The sequence below is a fragment of the Astatotilapia calliptera genome, chromosome 2 (assembly GCF_900246225.1).
Source record: "Astatotilapia calliptera chromosome 2, fAstCal1.2, whole genome shotgun sequence".
NCBI lineage: Eukaryota > Metazoa > Chordata > Actinopteri > Cichliformes > Cichlidae > Astatotilapia > Astatotilapia calliptera.
In genome coordinates, this window is record NC_039303.1 from 34,470,133 (window position 1) to 34,485,656 (window position 15,524).

At 38.1% G+C, this 15,524-nt stretch overlaps 1 protein-coding gene across 6 annotated transcripts in view; it reads right to left on the bottom strand.

Annotated features, from left to right (window-relative positions):
* The window catches only part of drp2 (dystrophin related protein 2), a 111,339-nt gene that overhangs the window by 40,200 nt on the left and 55,615 nt on the right, over positions 1-15,524 (bottom strand). For all 6 annotated transcript variants that reach the window (XM_026145344.1, XM_026145307.1, XM_026145334.1 and 3 more), the window contains exons 3-6: positions 13,251-13,407; positions 5,323-5,443; positions 4,646-4,757; positions 1,282-1,438 (exon numbers count right to left, since the gene is read on the bottom strand). In XM_026145344.1, coding sequence (XP_026001129.1) covers positions 1,282-1,438; positions 4,646-4,757; positions 5,323-5,443; positions 13,251-13,407 — 547 coding nt within the window. The remainder of the gene's footprint in view (positions 1-1,281; positions 1,439-4,645; positions 4,758-5,322; positions 5,444-13,250; positions 13,408-15,524) is intronic.

Sequence of the window (15,524 nt, forward strand, 5' to 3'; positions counted from 1 at the left end):
GCGTGTTCTTTGCCTCTCTGAAGTACAACTACTTGTCTACAAGCACTCGTCACTTTTCACAGTGAAACATGGTGATTGCAGCTGTAAGTTAAACTTTTACTTTGAAGGGAAATGGTTCATTTTCAGTTTTCTTCACCCTCACAGTTTCTTCACATTTGCAGACAAGTCAATACCTTCCATGAAAACTATGGGCAATCTGCTCACAAGCCAGTGTTTTTATTTTGTTGACCAATCATTTCCCATGCAGAATGTGCTCAATTGCTTCTTTTGATGTCAGAAAATTAATCCCTGAACCTCTCAAAATATGCTACCCCAGCAAAAATGAAGAGTTAATAAAAATCATTGGAAATATGAAAAACAGTAAAAAATAAATAAATAAATACATAAATAAAATCTGATATTTTATTTTTACTTTTACAAATTATGTAAGTATTTCTTTTTCATGCAAGAAGAGTTATTAAAATCTTTTTATCAGTTAGTCTGTATATAATATAAAAGTTATATTTGGATTTTGAGTGTTGATCAGATGAAACAAGACTAAAAAAAATGTAATTTTAGGATGTGTGGAATGTAGAGTAGATGCTGCAGATCTACTCTACATTTGAATGCAAAAGTGTCTAGTGTACTTTTATAATTGCATCCTGTGTGCATCCATGTGTCTGTTTTTGTATATGCATGCACCCATGTGTAAGCACAAGGGAGTAAAGGAGTACAGATGACGCCAACTGACAAGCCTGCCCTAAAGACTGAGCTGAACATGTGCTGGCTGTGACAGGAGTCCAAACAGTGACATGATTATTGTGAAGTGCCCTCGCTTCTAATGAATAGCGCCGCACAATTACAGGCAGCGGCAACAGAACCAATGACCTGTCATTTGTTTAACAACATCTATTCAGCTGAGATTTGTAACTCCTGCCACATCGCAGTGTCATTTTGAAGGGCCTTGTCATCATCTGTCAGATTACAGCCTTTCTGGCAGGAATGTGCATGCAGGCAACAAAAAACAATCACTTTAAAGGAACACAGCTTGAAACAGATCACCTGTTTATGCAGGAGGATCGCATAATTGTGGTTTTTAGAATTGAGAAAAAAAAAAAAAAGCTGGATGTCATTTTTTTGATGTTTGTTTGAGACATGTTGCAATGTGTGCTTTTTCAGAGATAGCCAGAGGCGATAATCTCGAAGGAGACAATTAGTTTACTCTACAGGTAAACCCAATTTAGATTAGTGAGGGAGAGATAAGAGGAAAAAAAGAGCCGAGAGTGTACTGCAGATCGGTACCTTGGTAGCATCTATGTGGTCCTGTAGAGAGTCAATGAAGAGGTCTCCAACAGGCTCCCAGGCATCCCTCACCCCCTCTGCCTGCTCCAAGGCCCCTGCAAGCTCTTCCATTGCAGCCTGGATCTGAAGAAGACGCTCCAAAGTCCTTTCCATATGTCTGGAGGTTTTGTAGAAAATGCAACTTTTTAAAGTTAACTACCCGATCAATTAAAATCTGGAATCAGTGTGAGGAAATAAATCAATCAAAATCCATGGAGCATGCAGTGAAACAACCCATTTATCCAAATTTACAGGCTGTCATTTCAATAAGGCAGTGTATATAAATATATATTTCATTCCACCAGTTCTAAATGGATTTTGTGCAAAAACAAGTTTCGATATAGAGAAAAGTGAGCTCTGAATTTTCACGACTTCAAACCTTGATAAATGTGTTTTCATAATTGTTTCTGTAATGGATTATAGCTGCCACATTTTGTAATCAGGTTATGGTAATTGTATTACATGAAATATATTGCTACATAAACCTGCTGTGGAGGCACACACACACAGTCATGGGAAGAAACAACTCTTGGCTTTAAAACCATAAAACACACACAGGCATTGTTCTCTTGTATGGATGTATGATCTTATTTTTTGATAAAATAAAAAAGTTTTATTATAAATATACACGACAATCTCATTCTTTTAAACAAACACAGTGGCTGTAGCTCAGGAGGTAGAGCAGATCACCTACTGATCAGAAGGTTGGTGGTTTGATCCCTGGCTCCTCCAGTCAAGTATCCTTGGGCAAGATACTAACCCCAACTTGCTCTCCGATGCATCCATCGGAGTATGAATGTGTATGAATGTCGTTAGAAAGCACTAAGTGTAGATAAAGTGCTTGTGAGATTGGGTGTGATTGGGTGAATGAGGCATGTTGTATAGAGCGCTTTGAGTACTCCGTGAGAGTAGAAAAGCGCTATATAAGAATCAATCCATTTACCAATTTAATTGCTCTTTGAACCTTTTCCATTTCATTTTTTACCTACTTCAACTTAATTTGTAGAGCTCATTTTCTCTTATTGCTAAATTTCTAAACACAGTAATTTTCTAAAACTTTAATCTTTAACAGCTGACAAAGGTTAACCACAAATACAAGACAGATTTAATTTCTTAAACATGATTCAGAAATTCAGAAATGATCTAATTTACCCAATAGCAGAGTAAATTGACACCAAGAATGGGTAGAAATCATCTAAGACGAAAGGAAGAAAAATGTGGAAAAAACCGTCTTGAAAAATTAATTTTTCCTTTTCCATGTTTATATTTCATATTTAAAACTCCATACAATTATATACTCACAGGCCAATTCATTAGTTACCAGCACTGGGTGTAACGTGCTATGTTTAACATCAGAAGACGTTTACAGTACGGTCCTAAAGGAAATGTTCTGCATAGCTTGGTTATAACAAATGGCTATTTGAGTTATTATTGCCTTCCACTCAATTTAAGCCAGTCTGTCCATTCTCTTCTGACCTCTGTTATCAACAAAACAACTTATCTTTTTCTAATGATTCTTTGTAAACACTAGAGATGGTTGTGTGGGAAAATCACAGTAGATCAGCAGTTTCTAAAATACTAAGACCACCCACCAGATCTGGTGCCAGATCACTTAAATCACCTCTCTTCCCCATTTCCTCTGATGCTTAAATTAAATTTCTGAAGGTTATCTTGACCATGTCCAAATACACTCAGTTAAGTGCATTAATAAGCAGTTAAAGAGGCGGTTCAGATGAAGTGTACTAACAATCTTCAACTATCACAATCTCGAATATTTGCTGTATATTACATGTAGATTGTATTTTTGCAGATTGCACAGTATGCCCTGAACAATGTATTGTAATGAATGTTCCATGCTGTTTTTACAGACTATTGTTTTCAGCATCGATTAAATTATTTTTAAAAAAAGAAAGAAAGTAATTGCCGCATGGCTATGATGACAAAAAACAAAAGCCAAGAACACTTGCTAGATATGGTCTGTGGACCCTGATTAAGACTTAGAGTTTATGCCAATTTGCTTGAAAAATAAACTTAACATATCACTCAGTTTTCTGTGGTAATACTTGCACTACATGATATCTACTTCTCTTTTATCTCTTTTGGTTTTGTTTTTTGTTTGTTTTGCTTTGTTTTTTTAATGAAACAATTTTATTATTTGATGTTTGGTGTTCCCAGAAGTGTCGGAGGTTTTGTGAATGTAGTTTGAAAATTGTTTTTTTTTTTTTGATTATTTGAGAAATAGGAAATGGTTTCAACCAATCTGCTTAAGTAATTCTGAGAAACTGTAATATAATTATGACAAATATGCATTTCTTTTTCCTTTTCCCATTAACTCCATTCCATTATCTCTGTCTTTATCTGTCTTGTTCATTATACATAGACTACAGAGTATACTGCACGGACTCACAAAAGCAAAAAGAATAATCACATATGCCACACCTCTTATATTTAATCATAAGCGAGCTTTAGTCACTCTTCATGACTAAAAGAAAAATAAAGTAATGAATAACAAGTTGTCCAATAGTTTCACAGGCACAGAGACCACAGAATTTGTTTTATTTACTGATGTTTTGTCATTACTAGTTTAATTTAAAAACACTAATTACTAAAATTGTATTGGCAAGGCCTGCAGAGGACACAAATACTTATATTCTGAAGAAAGATCTAAAAATAATTTTCCTTGTACTCAACTTGATTAAAAATTATGACAGACAAAGAGTACAGAGTCCCAGTGGTGGAATAAATGAAGGGACGGATAATAACCCAGTAAATCTACAGCGTACTTGAATAGAAATATATATGAATTATCAGCAAAATGTGCTCTTCATACTAAAAACTGGCCATTGTGAGCAACATTATATTGATTGAATTATGGAATGTGTAAGAAGGCTTTTACTACTGTATCGGGTAAGGATTAAGCCAAAAAAAACCCCACAAAAAAAACACAAAAAAACAGTTCTACTACGCTATCTTGAATTCCTCTAATCTTTCTTTAATCTCTTGGGGGGCTTAATCAATTATTTAAACAGAACTAAGTTCAGAGACTAAATGTATCTTTGGTAAATTTTCTAGCAACTCCTAGATATCTGAAATATGACAAGCTGTCAGATAAATGCAGTAAAGTAAATTTTACCCTGGATTTTGGTGGAAGCAGAAGGTGCCATCCAGTGGGAATACTAAAGCACAAGTATTTCAAATTCGCAATTAAATAATCCTGATAAACTATAGTAAACAATCCGAGTATGGTTTCTTTTCACCAGTTCAGAAACCACCCTTTATCAGAACAAGATATTTTATATATATATTACAAATAAAAGAGTCTGACCTGTGGCGGTCCACACAACGTGCTGTCAGTTTTTCCCACAGGTCACTGGCTACGTTCGCCTGCTTCCACACAGAGCGGCTCACATTCAAGATCCGCCGGCGTGGAGACACCTCTGTGGAAGATGGAAGAGGTTTGATGGGGTCATGCGGAGGTAACAGCATAAAGGTGCAAAAGAAGAAGTAATAAACGGGAGCATACGGAGAAATAACAGGGTGAAGAGAAGAACGGGGGGTTAGAAGTCAGCCAAGAGAAGAGTAATGATTTAAGAAGGATGGCATATCAACTCGATGAATAGAAACAGGGAAAGAGAAAGGCAGGGGGCCGCTCATGTTGGGGAACACAGTAAGGTTGATTGCTAGAGTATTCCCTCAATGAGCAGCCAGAGGTGAGAGCCAAACACTACAAAGAGGATGTAACCGTGGAGAACCAGAGGAGCATGCTGTATTATTGATCTGAGCAGATGGTACTTTAGAGGTGGTGAACTAGAGCTAATTGGTCCTGACCCACACATTTTCCCTAAACTCAGTGTGACACGAGAGGACGGATCACTGCTAATAACTACTAATGGAACGTTTCACCTGCATGGGTCCTACCAAAGGAACTCAACTAAGGGGGGGTGTATGAGTATGACATTTTGGCTGGAGCAGCAGTTGGCACAGCCGATGGAGGGAGCAGACCTTTTCCATCGGTCAGGGTCTCCTCGGGCTCCTGGAAGGGGTGCTGAGCCAGAAATGCCTGGGCAGACTCCAAGACAGAGTAGATAAATGGCCCACGGGACTTGACATCCTCCATGAATGCCTGCAGGGATACAGAGAAGTTGTAATGTCAAACTTTTTCTGGCTTAGTAAAAAGTAGAGATAGATTGGATATTGGTCCAGTGGTGTTAGGCATCAGAGACAATGAGCAGATGCATGGTTCATCTGTTCAGTTCAGGTCTATGTTGTTCTGTGTTTACTTTGCCATGTGACAGTAGCTGCTCTCAGCAGAGCTAGCATCAAGGAAGCAAACAGCAGGCGGTTTAGAGGTGTATCACAGTTTTCTATCTTTGCGAATGGTTTTTACTTAAACTTTAAACTGTGATCAGAGTGAATTGACATGACTCAAAAACATCCAGCGATGACAATGGTTGTTGATTTACTTTCACTTTCATCATGTTCACTCATAGATTTTACCCGAGGAGCTAGAAGGTCACTGGTTTAGTGTAACAGTTGTTGGTAAGCTTTTACCACACTTACAGTAATACTGTATACTGTGTTGTTGTCAGTGCCATTAATTATTATTTCACTAGTGTGAGGAGGAAAAGGGAGAATCTACTGTGGCTGTAAATGACAGCAGTTTGTACCCTAATGTCTCTCACTTTGATCTGAAATACAACCAGTGTAGTCAGTCTAGTTGCTCCTTCAGCTCCTGGTACTTCTCTATTTTCTCGTGCTCCTTCTTTCTCATGTTGCTGTCAGCTACAATTGCGTCTCTTACAACTGCAGTCTTCTTCTCATTGTCAACCACTTCTATGTCTGGTTCACTGGCCAACAGCTGCTTGTCTGTCTGGACCTTGAAGTCCCACAGGACCTTCGCCCTGTTGTACGCAATCACTTTCATGGTCTCCCATTGGGAATTGGGGACTTCTAAAACACATGCACCACAAATGTTCCTGTACACTATCTCAGTCACTTGGTTGTGCCTTCCAGTGTGTGGAAAAAGTAACATAGAAAACTAGTCGAGGTACACAGCACTATCCTTAAGTAACTATAATCTATTAGTAATACCAGACCGAGGACTGAGTCAAACAACTTTTATATGCCATAAAAATCATCCAAACCACAAAATAGAAAGAAGTTTACATAGTAATAATCACCAGCTGACAAGTCTACCCAAGCCTAATATCAAAATATCAGCAAAACCGACTCTATTTATTTATTTTAAATCAAATTCATTTGGATTTACTTAAGATACTCAATAACAGGGTAACTATGAGCAAAGTTATTTAAACATATCTGAAATCTGGATGCTAGAGATAAGACTTTATGAAAGTTTCTCTCTGTGAAATCACCAGTGGAACAAGTGAAAATGTAGCAAGAAACCCTCTGAGTATACTGGTTAGAGCAAGGGTGTGTTTGACGTCTATGAATTTTTCACTTGGTGAGAATAAATATTTTATTTTTTCCTTCAGAGATTGCATAACCTTCCTTAAAGATTACAACATGCCACACAGATTGTTTAGCTAACCTATTTAAGAAACACTAAATGGCGTACATAAAATTAACTTGCTCAAATGCATGGGTTACTTAACACAATCACTAAACACACATAAACACACATACACACACACACACACACACACGTTCCAGTGAAGTTACACGGCTCTCTGCTTGTGATGAGAGCCCAGGGCGCATAGGACTCTACTGGGTGCACTGGTCATCTGCCCTTCAAGCACAGAAGAGCCAATTAGCTCAAGAGCTCAGCTCCACTGGGTCACATTCAACAGTACTCACTATGCAAATTACAGACAAGGAGTCCAGTGTGTAAGAAAGCGCAAACACATATACACACCTTCACTATTACTGAGGAGATAGCCAGAGCCTTCCTGGGGCCTCAAAGAAAGCCAACGTGTCAACCTTCTCCATTCTTCTGCACTAATCTTTGTTCTGTTTAAAACATAGCGCAGGTGTGAGAATTAATGCCAGGGATATTTCCTCTCTTCAGAGTAATTTATTTAGGTGAAGCCAATGTTCTCAATCCTCTTACGGTATAAAGAGATTACATTTTCAGCTAAAAATCTACATTACTAGCTGGAATTAGCAGTGCTGTGAGCCACTGCAGAGACAGTGTTTCAGTGTCTATGAAAATCCCCAGGACCAGAGCCCGGCAGGCCTGATAACAGGCAGCGAGTAGAGTGAAACAGAGAGCCCCAAATGAAACACCAGCAAACACCGGCCGCCACCATGCAAACATGCAAAAGTGTGGCACGACGGGGAGCTGCAGCAAGAGATAAGATTCCCAGTGCAACAGTCTTGAAGAAAACCTGCTTTCTGTCTTTTTCCTCTTCCTCTCTCACACTCTTTCTCCAAGCGCAAATTCCCTCCTTAACCTTTCATTCTCGCCTCGCCTCCTTCCTTTCCTTTACCCACTTTTCATCCTCTCTAGCTCTCTATTCTTTCCGTCGTCTCTTTAGCTGCTTTGCTGCCCAAAGAGGAGCTGAGCCATGGATTCCCTGAGCCAGCTGTCATGTTAAAACTTTAATTCCAGCTAAATTTCACACTCAGAGGCTTCATCTTTGGTTGAAGGAACATTAAGAGCGAAGCCTTCAGATCAGATTAAGATACATAATGCATGGCGGAGAACAAGTCAGGGGGAGGAAATAACTTCATTGACTTGGTCTAAACATTTTGACTCCCTTTACTCATCCCGGATGCTCCTTTTCTATGTGCTTCTGACAACACAGAAGTAGATGAATTTTCATTTCATTTTCCTTTTGCAGCTGCTGCAGACACACAAAATCCTTTCCAATGCCAAATTGCTCAGTCGTTCCAACACCGAAGCACGCACAGCCATACACTATTTCCCCCAATACGTATCTTACCCCTCTGTCACTGCCCCAAATATACACACAGCAAATATGCTCCCAAGCCAGGGCTCATGCAGATGTAGAGACACACATACACAAGTGTAATACAGTGAGAACTCCACTCACACACAACAACATCAGAATAAATCCACTTAAGATCAATAATTCACATTTCTTAAAACGCTTTAATTCTCTATAGAAAACCGAAATGCAATTTCCCTCTCTGCTTTGTCGGAAAAGTTTTAGAACGACCAGACGCTCGGGAAGCAGAGGCATCACAGATTATAAAGGCATGCTGTGCTGAAAATGGGACATTCGAGGAGAGAGGAGAGGAGCAGAAAGGAGAGGAGAGGAAAGGAAAAATTGTACATTACATCCTAGTAAGGATATACTAAAAATAGATTATAGTAAATGTTGTATTTTACAATGTTGTAATATATTGTAATTGTAATGTATGTCTTATAAGAGATGGATCTCCCATGTCTCATGATTTATTCATGAGACATGAACCCAACATGACCCTTTTAGCTTTTTCTGATGTAACACAATTATAAGAATTAATTATAAATCACATAAACATGCAATTTGTTCGAGAAAATGCAAAAGCTTTATTTTCCTTATGGGTATAAACCCCCATGTAAGTGGTAATTAAAGAAAGAGAAAAAAATACAGTTGGGGTTATAAAAACCTGTCGAGGGGTAGGAGAAAATACACATAAGAGTGACTAAGAAAAGGGACAGGGAGAAAAGAGAATGAAGAGAAACCCGGGGGAGAGCATAGCACAGATAAATGTGGAGTTTAAAGGTGTCTTTTGTTTTGTTTTTTATTGTTATTGCCGGCCTGCTAATTGGGAGTCTGATTTCACAGTGTACCAGTTGAGATGGGAGTTGAAGTGGTGTGAAGCAGGAGCCACAAACCTATGTCAAGTGGCCTTTCAGACGCACTGCACAAACTGGCAGCATGGAAAATTGGAAAAAGGGTGGAATGGGAAACTATGCTGTAGTTACAGAACCAATTACAAGTTTGTGCGAGCGGAGGCTACTGTAGGTGTCTGCGTGTATGTGTGCATGTGGCTACATCACTACCACTTCACAAGATATATCACTGCCGAGTAAGGGCTAAGGCGATTTAGTGGGAAATGAAAAAAAATATCCAGGAGATCATAGTTGATGTTTTTCCAAATACTTGCTATCACAAAGAAATCCGAAGAGAGTAAAAATGAATGGTTTTATACCCTCCACACACACTCCTTAAAGTATATTATAAAGCCTTGAATATTTGATTGCATTATTTGACTTAAATAATAATCAAAATCATTTTGTTCTAATGGATGACACACACACACACACACACACACACACACACACACACACACACACACACACACACACACAGAAAGGGAGGGAGAAAGAAAGGGAGAGCTGCCTGCTAGGCAGTTCCTGTCTGTACCAACTTTATGAGTTTCCACTAACACACTGCACACAGGGCTATAAGACATGTCAAGTTAAAAAGATTTCAGTTGAAAGATTTCCCTCCCTTAAAGACATCCTGGGATTTCTATGGTTGTGCCACCAGTGGGTATCATTAACACACAGGAAATCCATTTTTTCTTTTGATCTCGTCAATAAAAATTCACTGACAAAATATTGAAACTTGCACTCATTATGCTGGCTTGTTAAATCGAACAAGTCTGATGTAATAGAGCTTGGAAACTGGATGCATGTAAGGTAAGTATGGCAACAATGTAGTCTAAACACAGAAATTCAACTTATTATACTTGATTTGTTTGTAAAAGTCCAAATCAGCTGTTAAGATATTATGGTGAAGTACCTTTTTATGCTAACACCATCAAACATGAAATGCATACGCACTCAAAGACATACCACATATGTGTTATGTTAACTGATGATTTTCAGTTGTTGCAGGTGTGATAACGTGCAGCAACTTCACCTTTTAATAATCTCTGTTTTAGATCAGTGATGTTGTGATGGCTTGTCCTGCAAATACCCTGCCTCTCACCCAAAGTCAAGTGGGTCCATCACCCTCTGCAACCCTGAGCTGAAAGAGATTTAATGCATGTGAAATTTCTCTTCCTTTTGATGTATTTTCTAAATAATATATTTAATCACCACTTATATGTTGGAAGGTTGTCTTTGATCAGCATCACAGTTAAAACTTTGTTGGTTAAGAGAAATGCACTTAGTGGTAAATCTAATGCACTATAATTACAGACCCAGCTTTCCAATTATAGGTAATTAAGTAACATAAATGACAGCGTGACAACCTGACAGAAACATAAATGTAGATGTATGATGCTGTGTTTTAAATAACTGCATATACATCTAAGAGCGATAACCTTAAGAGTCAGAGTACATGTTTTGTGCAGGGTGAGGCAAGGACATACACTGGCCAGAAATATTGCTGCACGTGTTAACTGTTGCTGTGTGAAACAGACACACACAGGGCAGTGAGCGCCAGCAAGTTTATGGAAAACTGAGAAAGTCACCGGATGACTGCTCATTAAAGTCACACACAAATTTCGGCAGATTTACCTCACTACTGCGGGAAAATCTAATGATAGCACAAATTTCTTGGAAGTAATTGAATTCTCAATGTATGAATCAGACTTCCTATTCTGAATGCTGTTATCAGATCTGAACACTGATTGATTAAAACAGCAGTTCTCCTAGTTTTGCTGCAAAGTTCTATGGTGGACTAACTTTGACAACATCTCATCATAACCTAACCTATAAGTTATAGGTTGGGTTATGACGAGATGTGATGAGATGTTATAGGCTATAACCAACCTAACTTCTTCCTTGAAAAAGACCACTAAGTGGATGTGCAGGGCCTTAAAAGAGAAATGGAGTAGCCAATTAGATTAAAGCACCTCATTCCCATGTGTCTTTAGATGGTGATGAAGATGGGTAAGAGGCCTGAGAAGAAATGACTAATGAGATCTCAGCCACAGTTCTTTGGAAGTGGTCCTTTTTTCACTCCTCTATAAGAATAGACTCTTTTAAAGGGAGCGATCATTGTACATTGCTCGATAACTTCCTATATCATTTTTAATTTCCCTTCTGAGGAGGAAATAGTATATATATATATATATACACACACACACACATATACATATATGAACAAAAGTAGCTGGACAGATACTGTACATGACCTGGGAAGATGTAAAGCTATACACGACAAATTAAGCTTATATAATCATACTGCACTCTAATTAGCTTAACTCCTGTCACAAGAGCTCCTGAGTCCTGCAGAATCAGTTTTCAGCCAATAGCCAAAGTTAAATTATGAGCATCTTTACATTCAGTACAAGTATGAAAACATTCACTGGTCTAAACTGACTTGTTCAATTGATCACTTATAATTCTGTTAGCTCCTGGGTTTTTTGGCCCTCTTTCCACACAAGACCTTGAAAGATTTACAGGCCAGTTCAAATCACTGAACCGTGAGAGAATTATCTGAGAGGACGACATGTTGTCAATGTTCCCTAAAGCCTTAAACTTTGTTACTGACAAAAAGAAAACTTAAATTAGCTACCAATTCCATCAGCTTTAAACTGGTAATGCTTGTTTGTTGCTTGTATTCAACAAACACATCACCATTAAGTGGTACACATAACCCACAAAGAATGAGGCCTAATCCTTAGGTGGCTCAGTGTTAATGAATCTGTTTATTTGCCCAAAAGTCTCTAAAATCTTTTAAAATCATGGTTTTAAAGTGCAGCGCTTTGTCCTGCTACAATTAATCCCCTGAATCCCAGCCGTGGATGTAATTTGTGATCTGGAATTGTGAACATGACTTAAAGATGGACAAACACACAAGTCACAAAACCTCTAAATAGCTTGAGCTCTATTGTTCAATCTATGTAATTAATTAACCATCTCAGTTTGATTTTTAAGCAACAACATCAAAATTGTAAAGGTTCCAGCTTTAAAAATATTATAATTAGGTACTTTTACTTGTTTCACATACATATGTGTGGATGTCAGGAATCATATCATATCATTTGTGTGTTACAAAAACATAGTAGTTGCGGCTGTGGTTCAGTCAAGTTGAAAAAGAGCAGGCTCATTCCTTAGATTAACCTGGTTAGTTGGAGCAGTTTGTTTAAGCTGTTCCTGAGTGAACCAAAAAAAAGTGAGCTGGTATAGCTTGCATTTGATTGGAGGGTTTCAAAGTTTGAATTTCTTTCATTATTATTTCACTTAGTTAGTAAACCCGTTTCTTTGTGTATTCGCCAGCTGTCTTTTGGAGATCCGAGCATCCTGCAGTGTACTCCATCAATGCCTCCATCAATAGTATCAACGACAGCTAAACTTGGAGAAAGTTTCAGTTATCTAGTATTGATTCAAACTGGACAATAGATGCCGGTTTGATCGATATCTCGGATATCTGCAAAAGCTGGCAGAATAGAGACTTGTTATCTGCAAACTCCAAGCATGCTTATCCTTGTGCTTTTATTACTGCTCTGCTGAAGATTCAAATCCAGAATATTCCCCTGATTCAAATCTGGACTATTTTAGCTTTTATCAAGTAAAAGAAAAAAGTGCAGACACTGCCCCAAAAACCACACATCACACAGGTAAATGGGCTGCATTTATTTAGGCGTTTTCTAGACTTTATACTGATCAAAGTGATTTATCCATACTGACACAACAGGGGCATTTGGGGGGTTTAGTGTTCTACATGAGGCAACATCAGCATGGAGACTTTTTGGTTAATGAACTATCAGCACATGACCTCGAGCATGCTCCCAGTATAATTTCATATTGTCTAATATGGACATAGATATATGGCTTTTAAAATTGAGAAGAAAATCCTTTAATATAGCAAGAATCTTATCCCCTCTATCACATATAATCAAAGAATGCATTTATGCATTTTAGTTTCTGTTGTATTTTATATACATATATGGTTTTCTTTGGCTAATTTTTCAGTATGAATAAGCTGTGTATCTAATTTTCCTTTTGAGAATAACCACATCTTGTAAACTGGGTACTGAAAAGGAATTATCCACGTTACCTGGTGGAACTCCCTCTGGTGCTGGACAGCTCCCACATCACCTCCTATGGGCAGCTGCTCCGACAGCTCCTCGTCCTTGGCCGTCAGCCATTCTATGATCTCCTGCAGGGAGAGCTGCAGCTTCCCGCTGTTGTCGGAGAAAGCCTCTAGCCGCACCCTGCCAGCACACACAGCAACACATTGCTTTAGCAAACAGTAGGATTTTCCAACTCACCAAATAAATGCTGCAGATGACAGTTGGTCACTGCAGCCTATTTTGCACAATAGCAACATGTTTACATGTTTTCTTAGATAACTTCTAAACCACTCATTAGCAGTGTCACTTGAATTTGCAGTTCAGTAATGACTCTTAATATCACCTGCATGCCATGTTATTTTTCCAGTAGTCACCCAGGTATTTTTCCATTTGAAGTCCAACCTTAAGAGTCTAAAGGTAAGTAGCACACTGTCCAAGGTGAAATGAAAATATATTTCATGAGAAATTTGCTTTTTCAAGGATAAAGAAAATTGTAGCTTTTTTGCAGCAGTGATATGAATTAATCCTTAAAAGGTTTTCAAACAGTTCCCACAGATGGCCCAATTTATGCTGATTATTTTGTTGTTCCCACCAGATGGAATACATTATCAGGACAATACTGCAGGAAGTACTTTTTATAGCTACGAGAATGGTGAGCAAAGGGCAAGTAATAAAGGAAGACAGACTGGTTGGTCAGGTGTACATCCTACAGCAAGATAACAACCCACTAACATTTGAATAAAAGAACTAAGTGGTAGGTCTTAAATGGCACTCATTCTGGTTTGGTGTGAAGCGGAGAGGTTAAAAAAGGTCAAAGAATGTTCCCACAAATGTGTTGCTCTATGTTTAATTTTTATTTGAGAACGAGAGTCAAAACTGTGTTTAGATGATGAATAAGTCAAAAACTTAGTTAATTCTAAAACAAGCTCAGACAACATACCTTTAAACAATCTTGAATTATTCATAATCTAAAGATTTAACACGGGCATCTTTTGTTAGCTTGGGTTTATCAATTCTGAAGTAAGCTTCAGATGGTAATGTTTGGTTATCTAAGCTAGAGAGAGGTAGCATGTGATAATTTAAAAGACAACTTATACACAGAGGTAGCAACAATATGCCAAGGTGTGAAGCATCTTGCCTGCAAAAGGCCAGGAGGAAAGACTGCCACCAGGAAAACATGGACATAAAAATGCAGAGTTAAAATACTTTAGCACCTTTTAAGTGTTTATCAGCAAGAAAGAGAAAGAGACTTTAAACATATTGGTAGACACATATGATCGAGTATAGAGTAGCACTATATGTAACACTGTACTTCCAACGTGAACACACAAAAATCTGTATAAATGAATGCCTTAATTTCAAGTACAATGACAGCATTACTGGATCCATGGACAGGGTGATGGTGAAATGACAGTACAATGCTACATTTTCTTTATTATATTTGCTAAATATAAATACTTTTGTTCTTTTTTTGCAGTCTTTTAATCTATGAAGCAAGGGGATATTTTAAATGTATGTGTTACAAAAAGTTGATAGCAACACTTTTTCAGTCTTTTGAGTCAGTAAAAGTTGGAACAAGGATAGTAGCTACGTTTTTGGTCTACTTTTGTCTGAAATCAGAGAAGATTTACTATGTCAAAAATGACTTGAGATTTTTATGGTAAATCTGAAAATTCTGTAACTGCTGCTAAATGAGATGCAATACTGGACTATTCTATTTCTTTTAATCAAAGATGCATGCAATGTCTTTTATGTAGAATCCCACATGGTAGCGGTGCAAGGTGAGAGGCACAGAGTTGTAGATGACAGTATTTTCCAGGCTGAAGTGAACTAGGTTCACATGACAGAAGGAAGTTATCTGTTCGCCACCTGCCAGCAGCATAAGAGATATCTGAGGGAAGTACTGCTTTTGTAGCACAGTTGGCGCCGGCAGTGTGGGGGCAATGTGAAAGCTTCCTCGTGTTTCAATTACACACCAGAAGCCAGCACTCAAATATCATTATTCCTGCACATCACAATTTGCCAGCACTGTCACATCAAAGATGATGAGTGGGAGTGAAAGCAAGAGTGAAAAAGACGTGTTACTGCTCACATCTGTAAATGAGAGAGGACTTTGCAAAAACCTAACTTGATTCAGATGACAATTTATGTGAAATCAAAGCAAAATCTTTAAGATTTTAGCTGCAATTAAATAGAAAACCACCAGAGATGAACTTCTGCAAGACACAAAGTTAGTTAATTACATGCTGCTAAATGGA